Consider the following 21,422-nt stretch of genomic DNA (forward strand, 5'->3'; position numbering starts at 1 on the left):
CAGCGCTGGTCCCACACCTGAATCCTCACTGCTCCGCCCTCCCCACCTCACTCCCTGTGGAGTAAGAACCACTGTATTAAACAATCCATCTATTCTCCCCATTAATGAGTGATCTCTATTTTACCACAGATTAAATTATTTCATTTAATTTAGTCTATTTTTTCCCTTCCTACCTGGTACCACGGATAAATTATTTCTCTTTGGGAATTAATACTACAAGTTTTAAATATTTTCCCTTGAATATATTTTAATATTTGACAGGGATCTTGCTCTTCTTTATTGCTCTTTTGAAATAATCTGTATGTCATTCCATTTATTATTTCATATAAATTTATAATTTTTTTGCTGAGTTCAAGTTGGCAAAAACAATAGAAATTTTGAGCGTGATTTATTTACAATTCTAAATTAACATTTATATCTTGCAAATATTTAAACTTCTTATCCAAGAACATAGTGTGTATATATAATTATTTTATTCTTCTTTACATCACTCAAAACAAATATTATGAATAAATTTAACTTATTAATTTCTCTGTCTGCTATTTCGTTGTTAGCACATAAAAGCAACTGATTTTTGTATGTTGATTTTTCACCCTGCAACCTTACTGTATTCATTTAACATTTCTAATACTTTTTTGGTGGATTCTTTAGGGTTTTCCTTTTTTTTTTTTTGAGGAAGATTAGCCCTGAGCTAACTACTGCCAATCCTCCTCTTTTTGCTGAGGGAGACTGGCCCTGAGCTAACATCCATGCCCAGCTTCCTCTGCTTAATATGTGGGATGCCTGCCACAGAATGGCTTTTGCCAAGCGGTGCCATGTCCACACCCGGGACCTGAACCAATCACACAAAGAAGGGGAATGTGCAAACTTAACTGCAGTGCCACTGGGCTGGCCCCAGGGTTCTCTATATATAAAATCATGTCATCTGCAAAAAGTGACAGTTTGACTTCTTCCTTTTTACTTTGGATCCCATCTATTTCTTTTTCTTGCCTGATTGCTCTGGCTAGGACTTCCAAATACTATGGTAAATAAGATCAGGAAAAAGTGAGTACCCTTCTCTGGTTCCTGTTCTTAAAGGGATAGCTTTGAAATTCTCTCCATTGAGAATGATATTTGCTGTGGGTTTGTCATATATGGCCTTTATTATGTTGAAGTGCTTTCCTTCTAAACCCATTTTATTCAGAGTTTTTATCATAAATGGATGTTGCATCTTGTTGAATGCTTTCTCTGCATCTACTGAGATGATGTGATTATTCTTCATTTGTTAACGTGGTGTATCACATTGATTGGAAACATATTATTATAACACGTGTCATCAATAGGTATACAGAGAAATTTTATGGTAACCTAAATAGAAGCCAGAAAACTTTTGAAAAACTTTAGCAACCATCATGAATAAAAATATTTACCTTCGGGGCTGGTCCCATGGCCTAGTGGTTAAGTTCGCCGCTCGGCTGCCGGCGGCCCAGTGTTTCATTGGTTCAAATCCTGGGCGGGACATGGCACTGCTCATCAAACCACGCTGAGGCAGCGTGCCACATCTCACAACTAGAAGGACCCACAACAAAGAATATACAACTATGTACTGGGGGGCTTTGTTGGGGAGAAAAAGGAAAAAAATAAAATCTTTAAAAAAAAAAAAATTTACCTAACATATGCTATTTATTTTATAGAATAATTTTGAAAATTACATAATTAAGCATAGTATTTCATATGCATGGCAAATTACTTCACAATTAACAATCTGCAATTACATGTGAATATACTCACATACAAGTAGACTTTAAGAAGAAAATGCCCTTGGTCATAATGTAATTAGTAAATTATAGAGAATCTTTAGAAAAGCTCTCAAATAATCCATATTTATTGCCATTTTAAAGTTACACCAATTATAATTTTTATAGTTTAATTTTATTTAAAATACTGGTTATCACAGAGATAAAGAATATAACCTTTTTCAGTGTGGTAGGGTGAAAAATAACCCATCCTGAATAGTAGCTAACTTTAAAACAAGAATAGAAATAAAGCAAAGAAATGAAAATATTAGTCATTTTAAGAAAAAGACAAAAAAAAAATACAGTAACTCTGTTTAAAGAATTCTATCCAAGACAGTGTTTATCTCTGTCCAAAGGAACAGAGTTTGCATCTTTCAAGGGGTTTTCATGACTTTTTATAGCAGTCAATTTTGAGGCTGTCAAATAATGGGAATAAATCATGCTCTTTCCTTGTCCTCTGTTGAAGACAAAGCAAAGCTATTTTGTGCTCCCAAAGTTCCCATCAATTTTGGTACTGCATCCTTCCTTTTCTATGGTGATAGTCCTTGTATAGAGCAATTGCCAACCGGAAATCTCTATCCCTTTAAATTTATCACCACTCTAGAGTTCCCTGTAAAACTAGGACTACCACTTTCCATAATACTGTATTCCTTATTTACTGGAACTCATTCTAAAAACAGGTGGTTTATCTTAGGCTCAGACCGAAAATAGTAACTGGCTATTAAAGTTTATTTTTCACAGAGAATCATGATGGGGAACTACTTATAATACTAAAATTGCTTGTTGTGTTGTATCGTGTATGCCAAAAGGAAGACATTCAGGCACAAAAAGGAGCTACTTCTTAAAAAGGCCACATGCATAATTGAGGACACCAGTGACTTCTTTAATTCTTATTATAAGTCATTATTTCAAAGGACTCAAAAGTATAAAGAATGTCTCCCAATATCATCATCATGAGTATCTGAGTTTAACACTACCTCCCAGGTAATCATACTAATTGTTAATATAAATGAAATCAAGAATGCTTTTTTCACAAAGGATAACAAGATATCTTAAACCTAAATAAACATTTTAAGTATATTTATATCAGATACCTATTCTTCAACTCTTCAACCCTGTCCCACCCACTCCTTTTTCCATATCAAGTTTTTCCTTTGGTGCCTCTTTTCCTTAGAACTATGTTTCTTTGAAACATACTTCCCTAGAGCTTAGATATGAGAATATTCTAAAAATGCAATTTATTACATTTTTGTTCATATGGAGGATACACAGTCAATCACACTTCTGTAGTTCCAATGCTAGTTCTGGATATATAATGAAAAAACTTATAACACGAAATTATCCCCAAATTTTAAGATATGTGATATTATAATTTTACTATTTATAGTTGTTCTGATGATTAGAATATGATTTAATCTGAATTACACAGAGATTTATTAAATACAGTATTTTATTATTATATTGTATTTCTATATAACAAAAATGAGATCTCTTTCTTCTCTGGTAAAATTTTGCCATTATATATTCAATATACTGCATAATATTCCAAAGGAAGGTTTATCGTGAATATTCTCTGTTGCTATTTGTGGATGCTACATGGAAATAATCACCCCTTCTGCAAAACAGTTGAATCTTATTTATTTCTATGCACAGAAGATAAGGTTTGAACTTATAGAAGTAACTTTTCTTTTACTTGTTTAATTTAGCATAATTAATTCAGTTTATACTTGGTTTGATGGAATAGTAATACATAGCTTACTGCTTGTAGATGAAAAGGAAAAATCCTGATTATTTTGTACTGGACATAGTTTAATATTATAGATTACACTAAGAAAACCTTGAATCTATTGATTGTATAACTTTTACAAGTATGGCAATTGTGTGCAAAAGTCATATGTCACTTCTGTGCCAGCCTTTTAAGAAGAAGGTGTGTATTCTATATGCTCTCCTTCTTCTTCCACTAATTGGATACATATGACTATAAGTGGCATAGGTGACAATGGAGCTACAGATAGAAAATGTCTAATTCTCTTATTCTGTGTGCGAAGGAAAGCCCTCAACAAGTAGGAAAACCTTGGACTGTAATGGAAACGGAAAATGAACTTCTACCTGTTAAGGCCCTAGAATTTGGAATTTACTTATCTCAGCTTTCAAATATCACCCTAACTTAAACATATATATCTCTACACCCTTCAAGCGGGATATACCCAAAACAAAAGCCTAAAACATGTGGCATCAGCTTAGCGATCTGGGTGAAGGTGATGTGTAAAAGTGCAATAGGAGTCCACACTGATGGGAACATATTGTACAGTAGGAACATCTTTGGAAAATTTATCTGCAATAACTTGGAAGGCAGGTTAGGAATTGATTTCTTTGTGCTGACTGCTATTTGATGCATCTAAGAAGAGACTTCTGGGAAAATGAGCTCAGGTAAGAACTGGTTGGGTTGAAATTTGAAAGGAAAAGGAACACAAAAATATAGAACTTTAGTCCTTTTAGGAATGGAAAAAGTGATTTCTTCTCCATCAAACAGAGACAAAACGAAGAAAAACCATTTTCAGCATCAAAGATACATTAAGACAGCCTAGTTAAACAAAGAGACTCAGCCGTATGTCTGAGATCTACTCAACTCTATGATTTAAAATGATCTCAACTTAGTTGCCATTAAGTTGAGAGAGGCATGCGTATAAAGAGGTAAGCAGACAAATTAATAAATAAAACACACTGGAAAACTACGTCAAAGAAAGAACTTCGCATGTAGGCTTTTGCGTGTAGTTTCTGGAACATGGAGTTAACAAATACATTAACAGGATACTATGATTTTTAGGAAATCTTATTGCCAACAAATCATGAGTTGGGTCTACAAAAGCCCAAAGCTATAAAATGACCCTTAAGCCTCCAAAATAGATGAGCATGAAACAGGTATGAAAGCTGTTCAGTCACTAATGGCGACTTCAGAAATCATCAGGATGATAAAAGCAGCTCTCAGATAGTGGAGCCGAGGGCCACTGAGAACAGTGGTGTCACCAAGAACAGTGGATATGAATGTCCCACTGAATAGGTGTCCAGAGCTGTTGGGGTTCCTCACAGCGCCTGCCCATCATTGCGATGGAGCACTCACAGCTGTGTGGCTCCCACTGCTCTCCTTTCTTAATGGGAGTTTTCTATTCATTTCAATCACTGCATATTTTGTGTTGTGGTCAATGGCTTGTCATTTAATTTGTGGGTCACCAGCTGACAAGAAGACATATTTGAACCTGATAGAGAAAACTTTGTATTATCAAATATATAAGGATGAGCACAAACACTGTATGGGTGAAGTGGAAGACTACTGCAGAGATGACCAAGTACCTACAAAAATTTGGACTTCCTCTTCCATGACAGAGAATTATTTCTGGGAAGTGACTAGTGAGCTGGAACAACATTTAACAACATCCCACCCCTATTTGCAGCTAACTGTGGCTGTTTAAGTAGTTCTCCCTGCTCCTATGTGAAAGGAAATGATGTGCCTCTTCAGATCTGAGTTGGCTGAAAAGCATATGTGCCTTCTCCAAATCTCCTTTTACAATCTCTGAGCTGGACACAGATAACTAGGAGGCTCTACAAGATGGCTGGTCCACTAAAGGCAAGAAGCCTGGATCCCTGAATCACTCGATGGAGTGGAACTCCTGTCAACCAGGAATACTAACATAAATTATTTAGCAAATCTTTAAGAGCTCTTTAATCTGTCTCCACATAAGACCTCAGGGAGCAGGATTAGTAAAACTACAAAATCTCTGAAAAAAAACAAAAAAAGGCACACACAAAGAAACAGAAAACAAGTTAGCCTATAAATTACAATTCCAAAGTACACAATCTGCATTAGAACTTAAAAATATAGCCAATGTATACCAAGATGTAGAGATTAACTTAGACCCAATTTCTCTCAAAATTAATTTGAATGTGACTTGGAAGTTCCACAAAGATAAAATAACATCCATACAAGAGAAAAAGAAATTATGAAACAAAGCAGGCAGAAATGAAACAATAACAAGCGAGAAATTTTAAAAAATGAATAATAAAAACTAGTAAAGCTAAAAACAACTCAATAGATGAGATAAACTCTTAACTAAGTGTAATCAAAATGAAAATTCAGGGGCAAGCCTGGTGGCTTAGTGGTTAAGTTCATGCATTCTGCTTCAGCAGCCTGGGGTTCGCAGCTTTGGATCCCGGGCACAGACCTACACACTGCTCATCAAGCCATGCTGTGGCAGCATCCCACATACAAAATAGAGGAAAACTGGCACAGATGTCAGCTCAGGAACAATCTTCCTCAAGCAAAAAGAGGAAGATTGGCAACAGATGTTGGCTCAGGGCCAATCTTCCTCACACCCCCCCCAAAAAAAAGAAGGAAAGAAAAGAAAATTCGTTATCTAGAAATTAGTGTGGAGGCTGAAATATTAAAAAAATATATCAGAGACAAAGACAACAATATTTAAAGTCTCCAACAAACATCTAACAGGCAATCTAGAAATAGAGAACAGAAGAAAGTAACACACGAGCACACTTTCCTCAGAATGCGAAGGAAGAAAAAATAAGTTCATACCAGCTACATCTCAGAGTAACAGAAGACCAAAAATATGGAATCTACAGATAATCTCCCAAGTATTGACAATTAGACAGTCAGAAGAACATTAGCAACGACAGATTCTTATGGAGAGGGAAATAATAGTGTTGAGGAAAAATAACAGTCCACCTAGTATTCTAAACTCAAGTAATCACTAAAGAGGGAGGGCAAAATAAAGATATTTTTAGATATTCACAAAATAAAGAGCTTAAACATTTATAGAACCTTGACAAAAGATCTACCAAAGGATATACTTCAGCAAATAGAATATTGAACCCAGAAGAAAGGAGATAATAGAAAAAATAACATATACAAAAACTGTTAACATATCTTGGTGTATCTAAGTGTTGACTTTATAAACCTATTAATTCAGTTTCTTTAAAAGATAGAACTAAAATTCTAGAAAATATTCACGAGAAAGGTGGCAATTTCAGTGGGTGGCATGGTGCATCCTGTTTGGAAATAGAATAGAGATGCTGAATAATTTTATCCCCTCTTCGAAATATATGTGTTAAGAGAGGATTTTTTTTTAAATTAAGGATAGCCCCTATAGAAATACAATTTATAGCTTTCGAGTCAGCAGAGAGTAAAACAGGGACTAAAATTGAAGTTGAAATGATTTACTAAAAATTATCATTTCAACTCAGTTTATATTTTAACCTCTTTTTAAAATTGTGACAAAGAACAAACTACAATATAATTCTTTAATGTTACTCCATTTTGCTTGGAAATAATACCTTCTACTCTTAGACTCCTTTGAGCCTCTAGATTTCACCTTCTTCTCAAAGTGGACAAAAGTCTGGAATTGCTTCATGAAAAAGCAGCTTTATTTGGAATTGAAGGTTGTATTGTAAGAGTTTATATTTAGTTTGTGAGAACCTGTAGAAAGTGAAAACACTATTTGGGCCAAAAAGGCAGCCCTTTTTTCCTGATTGCAATCTCACCTATCAGCTTTTCCTCATATCCCCAAACACCCTTATTTAATGTCAGCAAATCCTGGTGTCTCAAAATTTCTTTACGCTCTCTGCTTCCACAATCACCTCTGATAACATGATTAGACAGAGATCATAAACACAGAGCATAAACGTTTCTGAACCGCAGTAGAGGACAGCCATGAAGCCTTGATAACAACACCCTTCAGGAGATCAAATCAATAGCTGTGTCACCAAAGGCCTGCACATCCCATTTGACTCTCTGAACAATAATGCAATGGTCCAAGAACTGCCACCAAACTCTCCTCCTGAAGTTTAAAGCAGCAATACAGGAAAACTAAATAAAAGCATGTTTCTATAAAGAGAAAAAGTTTTAAAAACATTCTCAAAGTTTTAGAACTTTAACTTCCATAGCCAAATGTTATTTTGTTAAATTGTATCATGTGATGCTTAAAGAAGGTGTCGTTGCACAGCATATATATATATATATATATATATATATATATATGTATATATACAGACACATACACACACTGCCAGGATATATATGTGTATATTCCCAGGACGTCTAAAATATGAGACCCTACTAATATTGCAAAGTATAAGTGCCACTACCTTAATAAGATTTATTCTATATTCATATCCAAGAGGAGTTCATTAGGGATTCACATCACTTCAGACCTCACAATTGAACAAAAATTACATTCAATTTTGCATGTTAATTGTTTCCAATTATTTCTTCCATGGTGTTAAAATATTCCTAGATATATGAAGTGAAAGACCATTTGATGTAAATTTATGCTTTATGAATCAACATTATTTTTTAATTCAAACCTTTAGTGGAATAAATTAAGACAATTTAAAAAATGAAATTTGGGGCCCAGCCTGGTGGCATAGTGGTTAAGTTCACATGCTCCACTTCAGCGGCCCAGGGTTCACAGGTTCAGATCCTGTGTGTGGATCTAGCGCCACCTGTCAAACCACGCTGTGGCAGCATCCCAGATAAAACAGGAAGATTGGCACAGGTATTAGCTCAGTGACAATATATATTTTGTCATATATTCCTCAATATATTCCTCAAGCAAAAAGCAGAAGATCAGCAACAGGTGTTAGCTCAGGGCCAACCTTCCTCACACGCAAAAAAATTAAAAATTGAAATCTGTAACGACAACATGCCCAAGGATGAGAGTTTTAATTATGAACCTATGAAATAAAATAAAAATAGTTGTGAAAAATACGTTGAGATTTGACCCAAGGATAAAAAACTGTATATTATGTGTAACAGGGTAACCTAAACTACTGTGTTTGCTTTTAACTTTAGCAGATCTGCTTAATATAACATTTATGTCTATTTAAACCTGACTGATAATAGCATAGTTATAACAGCCTCTCTCTTTTGTGTTTCTAGAATTTGGATCTAGATATACCTTAACAATATTATAGAGAAAGGAATCACAAGTTCAAATATTCAATAGTACAACTTTTAGGATAAAATATCATAATAAATTACTCAGATACAAATAAATATACATCACTCATTAGATATTCATAGCATGGATAGATACAGATTTATTCTAAAGTAGCTTGCTGTGTTTTTGTTATACAGCAGACCAAGAGTTTTCAAACCCTTTCATGTAAATTATGAAAATCCCTAAAGCCTCGTTGGAATTTTTTCTATTTATCATCTCTGACAGCAAAGTTCCAGATAAATCTATCTATTTTTCTATCATTCTCGGTAGCCTGAATTTCAGAAAGGAAGAATAGCTACTGTTCTAATAGTGCCCATATCAGACTTCAGAAAATAAACACAGGGCAAAAAGGGCCTAGTTAATGAGGAGGCACTTGCGCTTCTCTGCACTCTATCTGGCAGGCAAGAAATAACTATCCAGGTTAGGACTTGGATGCCTGGAGTGAGGAAAGGAAAGAGAAAGGAAAGGAAAGGGAGGAAGTAAGACAGGGGAGGAGGGAGTGAAACACACCAGGACCAGACTGAGAAATATCTCGGCTTTAGTTCTCAGTCTAGTATTAGTTATTGAGTGGCCCCAGGTAATAAATTCTGTTCTCCATAACTTAGCATCCTGATTCATAAAATGAATAAAAGCATTTTCCAAGTATTTCCAGATCTAAAATACTGCAACCTTCCTGAAGAAAATTCTATTTCACAGAAACAAGAAGAAACAGAGCACTCCCTAGGTATACCGACAACTTCTACGTTTACTCAGTAGAGACCAGTGCTAGTGCCTGATGATCACTCACATCAAATTTCTTACTCTTCATTACACAGATGATTTTTTAAATAAAGCTTTTTTATCTGACAGCCCTGGTGAAACAGACACGTAAGTAAATGATTAATACAAATTACAGCACAGAGGATAGAGGGATTAACTTTGTGACCACCCAGATATATGACATTTGTGCTAGTCCTTGAAAGATGAATCAAATTCCATCACAGAAAAAGACAGAAGAAAGGGACACCAAGCAGCTAGATAAAATATGAAAAACAGCAAGAGATATGAAAAGTAAATGGATTGTTCAAAAGTAAAAAAAACAGAATGGGGGACAGAATTTGCAAAAGTTAGAACAGAATAGGCCAGAATAGACCAAATTGTGAAGTCACTTGAATATACAGTGAATAACTACTTTTAATGGATATAACAGAAAGAAAGAAAAAACCAGAATAATTTCCTAAAACGAAACACATCTAAATTGCCATCAGGATTTACACAGTCAGCCTCAAAAGTCCCAGCAGCAGCATCACACATATGAGTGAAGCCATCTTACATGTCCCACCTGTTAAACCGCCAAATGACGCAGCGCATGAGTGAGCCCAGAAAGGACCAGCGGAAGAACCTCTCTGCTGAGCCTGGTCCAGGTCTGCAGAGTGTAAGCAAATAATTTGCATAAGACAAGGGCTGCTGCTATAGCAAAGAGGCACACCCACAGCATTTGCTCCGGCACTGAACTCACTGTAGAGGTCTGCAGAGCCACAAGGCAGCTGCTGGTGGAGGCAATAAGAGGCCAGCCCAGGTTACACAATGGGACAACTGGTGAGAACGGCGTCCGTGATAACTCGGAAGACAGAAAAAGTACTTCAGAACATGCTGGTCAAACAAGAATGTTTCCCAGATGCTCACACTGGCAGCTGGCATATGGGATATCCTTCTAAATAAAGAGGATGACTCAGAGGGCATAGAAAGAGGTAATATGAAGCATCAAGCACATACAAATAAATGCTTTAAAATGGAGACTGCTGGTAGTGTAAGATACCTCTTCTCTAAAAATGAGGTCTCTACATCCACTCTGACTTTCCTTGTGTTTGTAAACAGTAATTTATTGTATTCAATTTGAACCAGGCATATATGCTTGTTTTTAATAGTTTTCCATATACTTCACCATTAGTTGATAATAACCACTACTTTATTTATGGATGAGGGAACTGTGATTTCAAAGTTAGTAAGCCAGGGATTTAGAATTCAAGCTTAATTCTTCCAATTTCTTTCACCCACTATAAGAAAGTGATGAATATTTGTACTGTACCCACTCTCTCATGCTTCTGCCATCAAATAAATTATAATAAAGACAACAAGCCACAAAAACAGATGAATCTAGCAGTACCTCCAGATAAGTTGATAAAATTACCAGTTGTCCAAAATCATCTTTGCCCAACAACTGAAAGATTTTAAGGCATACAAATAAGAATGAAATTTACGGAGTAAACATATTAAGTAAAAAAAATCTACATCTAGCCATCAATGATTGTCACTGCCTCTAATTCTGTGGTCAATGCAATAAAAAATACAATATTTACTAATAGCTAATCACATAAATTCTTAGATAATTATTCTTTAAACATTTTTAAAACTTTAATTTACCAATTAATGCCCATCTTCATACTAATTTAAAATGTGATAAAACTACATGGTTAGTATATGTAATATGTTTTATTGTCAGCTATTATTGCCTTCTTAATCTTATTGAATAATTATTCATATGCATGAAATTTTCAATAGTGCATTTTCCAATGTAAACTATTTTATAGAGCCCCCTCAAAGCATCATTTATGACTTATTTTTGTTTCATTCTAAATCCTTGTTATAAATGAATTAAAATTTTCAATTCAATGTATAGTGACAAACTTCAATGAAACATATTTTAATAATTAAATGAAAGAAAGCTAGTTTATGTTTTATAAAAATATACCACAGACTTTTCATGCAAAGATTAATATTTTCCACTGATCAAACATATTCATCATTGGAGGTTTTCCTGAATTTCTCAACATTCAAGAACCCAAGTGTTTTATAAGTAGATAAAACCTTTAAAAATTCATTTATTACTCATGACCCTTATATGCATAAAAGTATGTTTTTTCTCATTTATTCTCCGTCCTTTTAGCAAAGGATAAATTAATCTCTGATATGGTCAGTATTCAATCACCAAACACATAATACCTGTATAAACTATCCTATATGTTTTTGCCAATACACGATTCATATGCATATATAAGAATTCCTCACTTATTTAAATATAATTTCAGCTTATCTGGGTACTATTCAATTATTACAATTCAACATCAAAGAAAGAATTATTTTCAAACTGTCTTTAAATGTCACATTCTCTATAAACCACCAAAACATGAGAGTCAGGAAAAAGCCCACTCTGAATCTCTTTTGCTCTTGGTTGCTGCTACTGATGCTGCTTTCCGTTATAAAAATTAGATGAAAACAGCAATTTATACGACTTAACTACTTTACTGAAGGCAATATGGAGAAGCACTTGTTACGGTGTATAATTTATTTTACATTTTCATACACCATCCCAGGAGGAAAAAAATCCAAAATTATCTTAGAGTTAATATGAGTGCATTTCCCCCACCATTAATTTTGCGAGTAATAAATAGCATTTGAAAATTTATTATTTGAAAATAAACATACAACAAATTTCCCTTTAAAAATCATCATTTAAATGCATGATATATTATTTGAATGTTTGTTTCTTACCTTGGCAAGAACCCTCAATTTCTTCATATCCTGTACTGCAGATACACCTTCCAAGAGGAACCAGCCAATCGCCATCAGCTCCACAATACAGTTTCGGAGTGTCACGCTCTTCTGCACTCTTCACACAAGAGCCCCTTACTTCAACCAAAGAGGAAGAATCAACCCTCGGGATGGTGTCTGGAAACATGGCTAAGTTACGAACAGTGAAGGGGCACTTTTTGTAGAAAACACGTACGGAGACCAGGGCAATGCATGCCCCAATGTCTTGAAAAGCCAGATAAAATCCTTTTCTTTCTATAGGCCCCACCTCGCGAATTTCCGTGTTCAGTTTGAGAATGCGATCACCCAAATCCATCTGGGTAAAACTTTCATCAGCAGCAATTGTGTCGATCTTTGTATACTGGCTTGGCTTAAATTTAATTCCATGGGACTCATCTGATTCCACATAATACAGATTAAATGTTTCTTTGCAAGTCCCCAAGACCCATGGGATGCTGTTACAGTCCCTCAGGGTGAACTTCATTTCCACATAAATTTTCTGAGCTGCATCACGGGAGATCCAGTTTGTACGAAGCCAGTTGTTTTGGTTTGGCTCCATCACATTGCATACCTGGTATGTGTGAATGGGCCTGTTGTGTTCATCCATTTCAGTGATGGCATCCCACTGTAAAAAGAAAAGAAATTAAATGATTATAAAACCACAGTGGTTAAAGAGATATAACTTCCAAAATTTTCCATTTTAGCAAAAGAAAAAGGAATAAAAAGGATAAAAATGAAACTACACAAAGCAACAATACAGGAGGATTTTAATCACGAGCCTTTGGTTAAGAGTATGGGTTCTGGACATACCAGCTGTCCTGATATGAATGTTACCTTCCTACACATTAGCTGCATGAGCTAGGGCTACTTAATTTAACCTATAGTTTCCTCAACTGTAAAATGGAGTGGATAATAGCCCCTGTGTCACAGGGCTGTTGGAGGCATAAATTAGTTAATATATGTAAAGCACCTCAAATACTTCCTGGTACACTATAAGAACAGAAAATATATCCATTATCTGATCAAATAATGAGATGGATGACAAATGTACTCTGGTTACCTATCTGTCCTCATATTCAATTATTAAATATTCATGTCTATTTTGATAGAAAACAGACATAGATAAATGCCTTAGGTTTATTTAAGAAATGTTTATCAGCCACTATTTAGGACACAGGGAATATAGCAGTGAACTAGCTGAACCCTGTCTTTTTGGAGCTTACTTAGAGTGAGGGGAGACACAAAAATCATAAATTAGTAAATTGAATAATATGGTAGTAACTACACTGGGAAAAAATAAGGTAGGGGGATGTAGAAGAGCATTACGATTTTAAATACAGTGGCCAGATAACGCCTTACTGAAGCAGTGACACTTCAACCATGTCACGGAGGTGAGAGAGTGAACCTCGTCAAGAGGAACAGTAAATACAAATACCCTGAGGCAGGAACGTACAGGTGTATTTTAGGAACAGCATGCGTGGACACTGGACAGAGAGCAGAGAAGGGGCAAAAAATAGCCTTTACAAGCATTTTAAGCACTCAGGCTTTTACTCTGAGCTAGATCCTTGCATTATCTTCACTCCTGCTTGTTTACATTACAAACATTCTGCCACTTATTTGAACAGAAAAGCCTTATTTATCCTTTTAAAAAAATTTAATTAAAATCTTTGAGTGCTTTGAAATTAATTGACATTATCAGTGTTTATACATCTAATATTGCATAATTCTATATTATAAATTTAGACTGTAATTGTATTTGATTTGTGTAGTTATAGTTATAATTATTTTCAATAAACAAAAAACATTCTGGTAACTTTATAGCCTTTTTGGGAAAACAGCTAGTCATCATAGTTTCTCATTCTATTAAAATATACTGGAAACGATAAACTGTTTTGTATAGTGAATAAGTGTTCTATTTCTTGATAGTATACTTCAGCGATTTATAACAAGATTATTTAATGCATCCTGTTTGCAGTTTCTCATCTTAATTGGCTGTAGAGAGTCACTTAATCAAGGCTGGCTGAATTTCAATTAGCATAGCCTCTAATAGAATGGCTACTTTCTTCAGCCTACAGGACTGTTATGACACTAAGTACTTTCAATTATCTACTGTAAATTTCCACAAATAAAGAATTTATATTATCCCTCAAGCAAACTTAAAAACAATCTGTATCTAAAAATTTCATTTGTAAGTTACTTACTTGAAATTCAGAGGGTATTTTCCAGAAGAAACAATGAGTTCCTTTAGAACTGTGGGTATAATTTTGCAAAACACACCCACTGTTTATCAGGGGTGATCCAATAATCTCATGGGGACACATGAAACTACTCATCTAAATGCTTTTTATCCTAGTGCATCATGAGTCTTCTGACTCCTACACTTAAAGGCAAATCAGCAATGTCATAGCTCATTTAAATGGCAAACTAACCATTCTGAACATAACTACAGAAATAAGATGCAAATAATAAAATCTGAGAACCGTAAAAATCAGTGCCCCAAATTCTAGCTTTTTATCCATTGGAGAGTCTCTAAGGTACTCAATCCAGTGATTACTCTTATTTCAGATAAATTTCTAAACAGAATTGCTTTTGTTTCTCAGAGAATACACATAATTATTATTGTCTACCCTGCATCTTCTACTCTCTCATATAGGAGTATACAGCTATACTCTCAATAAACTGTTTGAATAATTACATTTTAGCACCTTCAGATTATATCTGTTCAAATTAAAAGTATTAGCCATACCCCTCAACCAATCAAATCTCATAACATAAAATATGAGATTAATTTAAAATGTGAAAATTTGCCACTTGTGACAAAAAAACTCTAAAATCATTATATATCTATTTAAAAATATGTTGAGTTTGAGGGAAAAAATATTTAGATGGAAACAAAGGTCAGGAATGCGAAGAATATAATATGCAGTCACTGAATCAGGAATGATCTGAACCAAGGGATACGGAAATGACAAAATATGTGCAGATAATGAGAAATGTGGTTCTTCTCAAAGACATTGCATAAGGAGGCTTAACAGAATGGTGCATCATTTTCTGTGTTAAATTTGATGAACAAAAGTGTTTTTTCTCTCTCTAGGAACCAAAATTAGATTCAGGTACCAAAATAGTCAAAAAAGATCGACTACTAAATTTCATCTTATCCAAGAATACTGAAAGCCATTTAAATTAGATTTTTAAATTTGAATCTGATTAACTAAAACATGAATATAAACTCAAGATTGGTATAAGATCTAAAAGCCTATGAAATTTACTAAAAAATATTAACATCACTAGATGTAAAATGGTATCATATTTTAGGCATAATGTATCCTTTGGAAATATTTCATCTACATATAGTTATATTTGTATTCATGTAGTTACATAACCTTTTAGTTATAATTTTCAAGTATTAAAATAAATAAGGCCTTTACACATCATGGGCCTGAGGTAAGATTGGGAGTGTGAGAGCTCACATACCATATGTCTAAATACTGAAAATGATAAATCATTCTTTAAATAACATCAAACAAGAAGTATGTTTTATTTGCCTACTTTGCAAAGATACCTCCGTAACAACATGGAAGACCAGGTTCAAATTTAAAATACTTGGACTCCTCTGTATTCCATGCCAGCATGTATAGTCCACAGAAAGCCAGCTGTTAACTTTAGTCAATCTCACTTCTATTCCCTTCCCAGTGTCAAGTGCTACCCCATTATATGAAGTGCCTCACATATGCACATATATAAGCATCCCAGCCCTCATGTCCAATCTGTGCCCCTCTCCTGCTGGAAAAAGCTGCCAACTTTGGCCCTCCATTCAACCTAGGTTGAGCATACGAGTGGCACAGTACACCCAGTGGAGGATGGGCCCCAACAAGAAGGCGTTAAGTTCTTGAAAGAATACTTGAAGCTATTTGAGCAAAGAATTCTGGGGTCTTAGCTACAGTATGGTACAGAAGGAAAGCATGGCATATCTCCTTATCCTATCTAAGTGGCATATCTCCTTATCCTTCAAGATCATAGCTTTACAAAGAGGGGTACAGCCAGAGAAGGGAATGGGCAAGACCATCTGAAAATCAAGGAACAGAGCAGGGTCTTCCCTTCCCAAGTCGAAAGATGGTAATGATAAAAAAATGATTAAAAAAATCCAATTTGGAATATAAGATATTGTAATTACTCTTTAATATCAAAGAGAGTTAAATATAATATTCTAAAAACCTCTGTGTTCTACTTCATTATTAGGCAATCAGTGTAAACATTTAATTCAAAAATCTTTCACCTTATAAAGTAGTCTGTGAATCTTATAGAATATGTGTTAATAAGCAATCAACAATACTTAGCGAATTTATAGTATGTGTTAAGTTTCAAAAGGGCAATGAAGAAAGAAGAAAAGGCTAGCTCTTACTAGACTTTTTATGTTTAAGGTAATAAATTATGAAAACACAACTGATAGCATAGATTTGAGTGCAAGAAACAAACAGTATATTTAATAAATATGCTAAGTGTTCAAACGATAGCAACACTCATGAACTGGGGTGGTTTGGGAGGTTTGGTCAAGAAGGAGGGACTTGACTCGAACCTTAAAGAACTGTAAGATTCAATAAGGTAGAGGGAGAAGAGAGAATAGAAATTAATGTATAACACTATTATATATTCATATACTTTTTGACAACTTTAGTCCTGTTGCACGTGTATTCAGTGGGTAAAAGTTTTTGCCTCTATTTAAAACAAACACATAACCCATTCTCCAGCTGTGAACCATGTATATGTACATAAACCTGGTAACTGTAGAAATTACAGGATGAAAATATGTATTAAACCTGTCATTAATTCTGCTAAGTTGCTCAACTCTGTCAGCTGCTTTCTTTTGCACAATAGGCACTGAACCCAAAATACTCAAGACTCCTCAATTTCATGTTTTTCTAAAATATTTTTTTATGTAGGACTTAAAATAAAATATCAATATATAAAACAATTTACCAATATATAATATAGAAAAGAGCTCAGTAAAGTAAAAATGAAATCATACATACTTCTGCAGAGTAGAATATCTTACAAACTATATCTGCTCGTATGGGCTGAATGAGTAGAACAGAGAGCTTCTTCTGCCTCATGGTCATTTTATAAGCCCTCTCTTTGGATCAAGGAGTGGATAGATGAATTACAAAAGGATGAATGGAAAAGTCTTGTAACTTGGGGTATCCTGCTCACTGAGAGGTTTTGCTTAAGCAAGAATCAGTTATATACCAAAGAGTTCTTTCTTTCACAAACTTCAGAAGTACCTTGGATATAAGGACTCCTTAAGTCAACTATTTCTATACTGAATTTATCCTTGTCAAAGCATCTTCACAAATGTTAACTCATTTGTTCCTCATCAATCCAATAAAGCAAGACAGATATTTTCATTTTCACATTACTGACAAGGACTCTAATATCTAGGAATTAACGTAAATGCCCAGTGTTGCATGGAACAAGGACTGGAAGCAGGCCTTCTAACTTTATTTTCTGTATCTTATGATGTTTTGCTGGTGGACTTCCTGGCCTGGGAGAGACTGCCCTTCCCAGGGCTAGCCAGTTCTTAAGAGATAGCAAAGGGCTCTGGGCCTAGAGCATGTCTATCAAATGCAAATCAACCAAACCTGAGTCTGTAGCCCCAACCACTTCCTTACGTACCTCTCACACACCTAGCCAATCCAATATTTCCCCTGCCCTAAATCATCCAGAGTCAGGTATCAGGCAACTAGAAACCACCTCTTTAGCCTGCAGGAATTATTCAAACTAGCCAATCCTAAACTGTGCACTCTGCCTGCCTTTCCTTTGCCACAGAAACCCCAATAAGGGCTCTGGCTCAGGCTTTCCCCTCACTCCTATCTTCTGTCACTTGACCAAAACCCATCGCTTCCTCTGTGGCCCTACATGGCATGTGGTGACCCCCTCTCTGGGACCTGTGAGTACAATAAACTTCCTTTTTCCAAGTCTAGTTCTTGGTCCTCCTGTGGCCACACTGGCTTTACCATACCATACCCAACATTTACATTCTTAGAACAAATGTGTCATTAGACATTCTTCCTGGCAAGTCTGTGGAGGACAACCAATTCTTCTTAACCAAAAGCTTCACTAAGCAAGACACTCCAAGTGACAAAGTTTTTCTCTTTATCACAAGTAATTTATCTCTCCACTCCCTGACCCAAAGAAAAGGACTCATGAAATGACGACAGACAGAAGCAGCTCTCTGTTCTACTCATCTGGGCCATACAAGCAGATACAGTTTGCAAGATACTCTGTTCTTCAGAAGCATGTATTAAAGTAATTAAACAAACAGGCCATTAGACTGATGTGGCTCCAATGCCGTGGTGGCCTACAAAAGCAAAGGAAACCTAAGCTATAGTAAATTCTGTAAATGCCCCAAGGTTAGGAAAGCAAAACCTAAGGACAACCAATCACAAACAGCCAACTAGGTGTTTCCAAATAAAGCACCTGCTTAAGCTGTAGCCACTCAAATAGTTCCTCGCTTCGCTTCCACGTCTGATCCATAAAAGCCTTTCCCTGGGCTTGTGTTGGTGAGGTGACCCTAACCACTTTTGGTCTGATGCTGCCTGATTCAAATCAATGTTTGCTCAAATAAACTTAGAAATTTTAATATGCCTCATTTTATCCTTTAATACATGTATGACTTGAGTTTTGCTTTACAGAGCTCTGCTGTACATTATATATTGGTGAATTGTTTTACATATTATTGGTGCTTCAAATCTTATAAGAAAATATAAAAAATTAAACAACATGAGATGGAGGAGTTGGAATATTTTGGGTTATGTTCCTATTGTATAAAAGCAAGTAGCTGACAGAATTGACTAACTTAATAGCAGAAGTAATGACAGGTTTGATTATTTCATCATGCGATTTCTATAGTTATCAGGTGTATGACATCTAAATATTTCACACTGGAGAACATTACATGTGTGCTTATTTTAAACAGGGGCAGAAATTTTCACCCACTAGAAAACACTTGGTACAGGACTAAAGTTAAAAGTTTGTGCATACAGCTAGTGCTTTACAGCTCCTAGGAATATTTCTCCACTGCTGGATCTCTTGGGCAGATCATTTAAAGTGAATGTTTGTTAGAAGTGATAGGAAGTGTGAAGAGCTATGAACAGTACTCATTCCATTTACGCCTAAGGGTTCTCTAAAAGCCCATCCCCGCCCACACACAATGAATTTTTGTTTTCACAGCAAGCTAAATAAACTAGGCCAAAAAGCTAGATTCCTGTTGGGCATTGAAAGCTGGAACAAGGAAATTAATTCCTAAAGCAACTGGCAGGCATTATGGAATCAGACTGCTTTCTTTTCTCAGAGAACAAAATAAGGCAATCAAATCACCTTTCCAGGCAGGAATATTCAGATAGTTTGCTGGTAAATTGACCCAAACATCCAAAGTTCTAACCTAAATCTCTCAAATGCATATGTTTTCCTCTGAAAATCTTTAGAATTCAACAGGAATATAAATGTTTATTGAAAAAATAAACTTAGAAGTTTTAAAATAAAACAGGTATCTATTTCTCAGCATAGAAAACGCTGTGGAAAAGCTAATTATAATTTCAAATGTCGGGGGTAAGTCCTGACAGCTTCCTCAAAAGCTCTGGCTCAAGAAAACTTGTAGCTCAAGAAAAGAGAACTACCCTTAGACCAGCATGCTCACCTCTGCATCTCCAAACAGAGACGGGAGGGAAAATGCCACACCCCAACACCTCAGGACCAGAAACAGCTGCAGGGGTGGTCTGACTCCAGGAACAACAGAAAAATCAGAGAAAACCAGTAAATATGCTGCTAGGAGGGGCTAGCGAAGGAAGCACACTAAAGAATGAGCCAGCTATAGAACACTACTTTGGTTTTCACCCCTACCTGTGCTTCCTAAATGAGTAAGTACTTTGGTCTGTGTGTGTGGAATCACTTTCTTCTCTTCCCTTTCCTCTGCCTCCCTTTTAAAAAGTCACATGCAATACTACTAGACACTCTAATATTAAAATTAGTAAGACTTAAATTTATTTCCGCCTCCATTTGTAACAGATCCCAGCTATAAACTGAGAGGGAGATAAATATGCGGTGGAAAAATATTTTTTCTTGATTTATTTATTTGAAATAGGGTTATGATAAATATGTAAAGAAGCGATATATAAAGGAAATAGAATATAACAAAAGATCATTTTGGAGATATAGAATCCAGAGGACCAAATGCCCTTTTACATTAGGCAGCATTACAGTGGTAGATGGTTGATTAACAAAGAAATGAGATAGCCTATTATATTTCAAATTTTTCCTAAAAGTTCAAGATAATCTAAAGATAGATTAAAATAAAACAAAGAAACAACAAACTCATGATAAATCTGTAATTCATAGTTAGGCTCCGTGTTTAATTTGTTACCAGGTGTTTTATAGTATGTGGCTGTAACTAATCATCCCTGAAGATTAAACTAACTTTAAATGAGAAGGGAGTAAGGCTAGGGGAGAAAATCTTCAACTGCATTCTAAGAATGATAAAACAGAATAGCTAAGAATGAAGAGAGGCCTTCCTTTGGTAAAATGGCACATATCTGATGTATTCCAAACATTCTACCTCTTACCTTGCAAAATTCAAATAAATGAAAGTTGTTGAATGCACACGGGCATCTCATTATGCATCGCTGTAGTGGCTTAATTTTTAAATCCTAAGCATCTAATATTCTCTACCAAAGAAAAGCTTGTTAAGGGGACCTTCTTATTCTAATGTGATATTTTCCTCAGAATCACTTAAATATTCACTTTGAGTCAATATACTGCCATAAACTTAGAAAATTAGTGCCCCGAATTCTGCTGCTAGGCATATAGTTAATAACATAAATCTGTTTTTGCAGCAGAAAAGTGAAGGCTCTGCATTTAAATGATAACTAGTTTCAGAGAATAAAACAAGCAGCAAAATGCATCATGTACAGATACATTTCCATTTCACTCTGGGCAAACATAAAACTTTTTTATTAGCACTACAAAGATATTTAATAAAAACAAGTATGAACTCACTGGCATGTGTGGAAGACAACTG

General features: G+C 35.2%; 1 protein-coding gene across 11 annotated transcripts in view; it reads right to left on the reverse strand.

The window, feature by feature from the left end:
• The window catches only part of EPHA6 (EPH receptor A6), a 780,034-nt gene that overhangs the window by 617,657 nt on the left and 140,955 nt on the right, over window positions 1-21,422 (reverse strand). For all 11 annotated transcript variants that reach the window (XM_023623975.2, XM_023623979.2, XM_023623977.2 and 8 more), the window contains one exon: window positions 12,314-12,977. In XM_023623975.2, coding sequence (XP_023479743.1) covers window positions 12,314-12,977 — 664 coding nt within the window. The remainder of the gene's footprint in view (window positions 1-12,313; window positions 12,978-21,422) is intronic.

Source organism: Equus caballus, chromosome 19 (assembly GCF_041296265.1).
Source record: "Equus caballus isolate H_3958 breed thoroughbred chromosome 19, TB-T2T, whole genome shotgun sequence".
Taxonomy (NCBI): domain Eukaryota; kingdom Metazoa; phylum Chordata; class Mammalia; order Perissodactyla; family Equidae; genus Equus; species Equus caballus.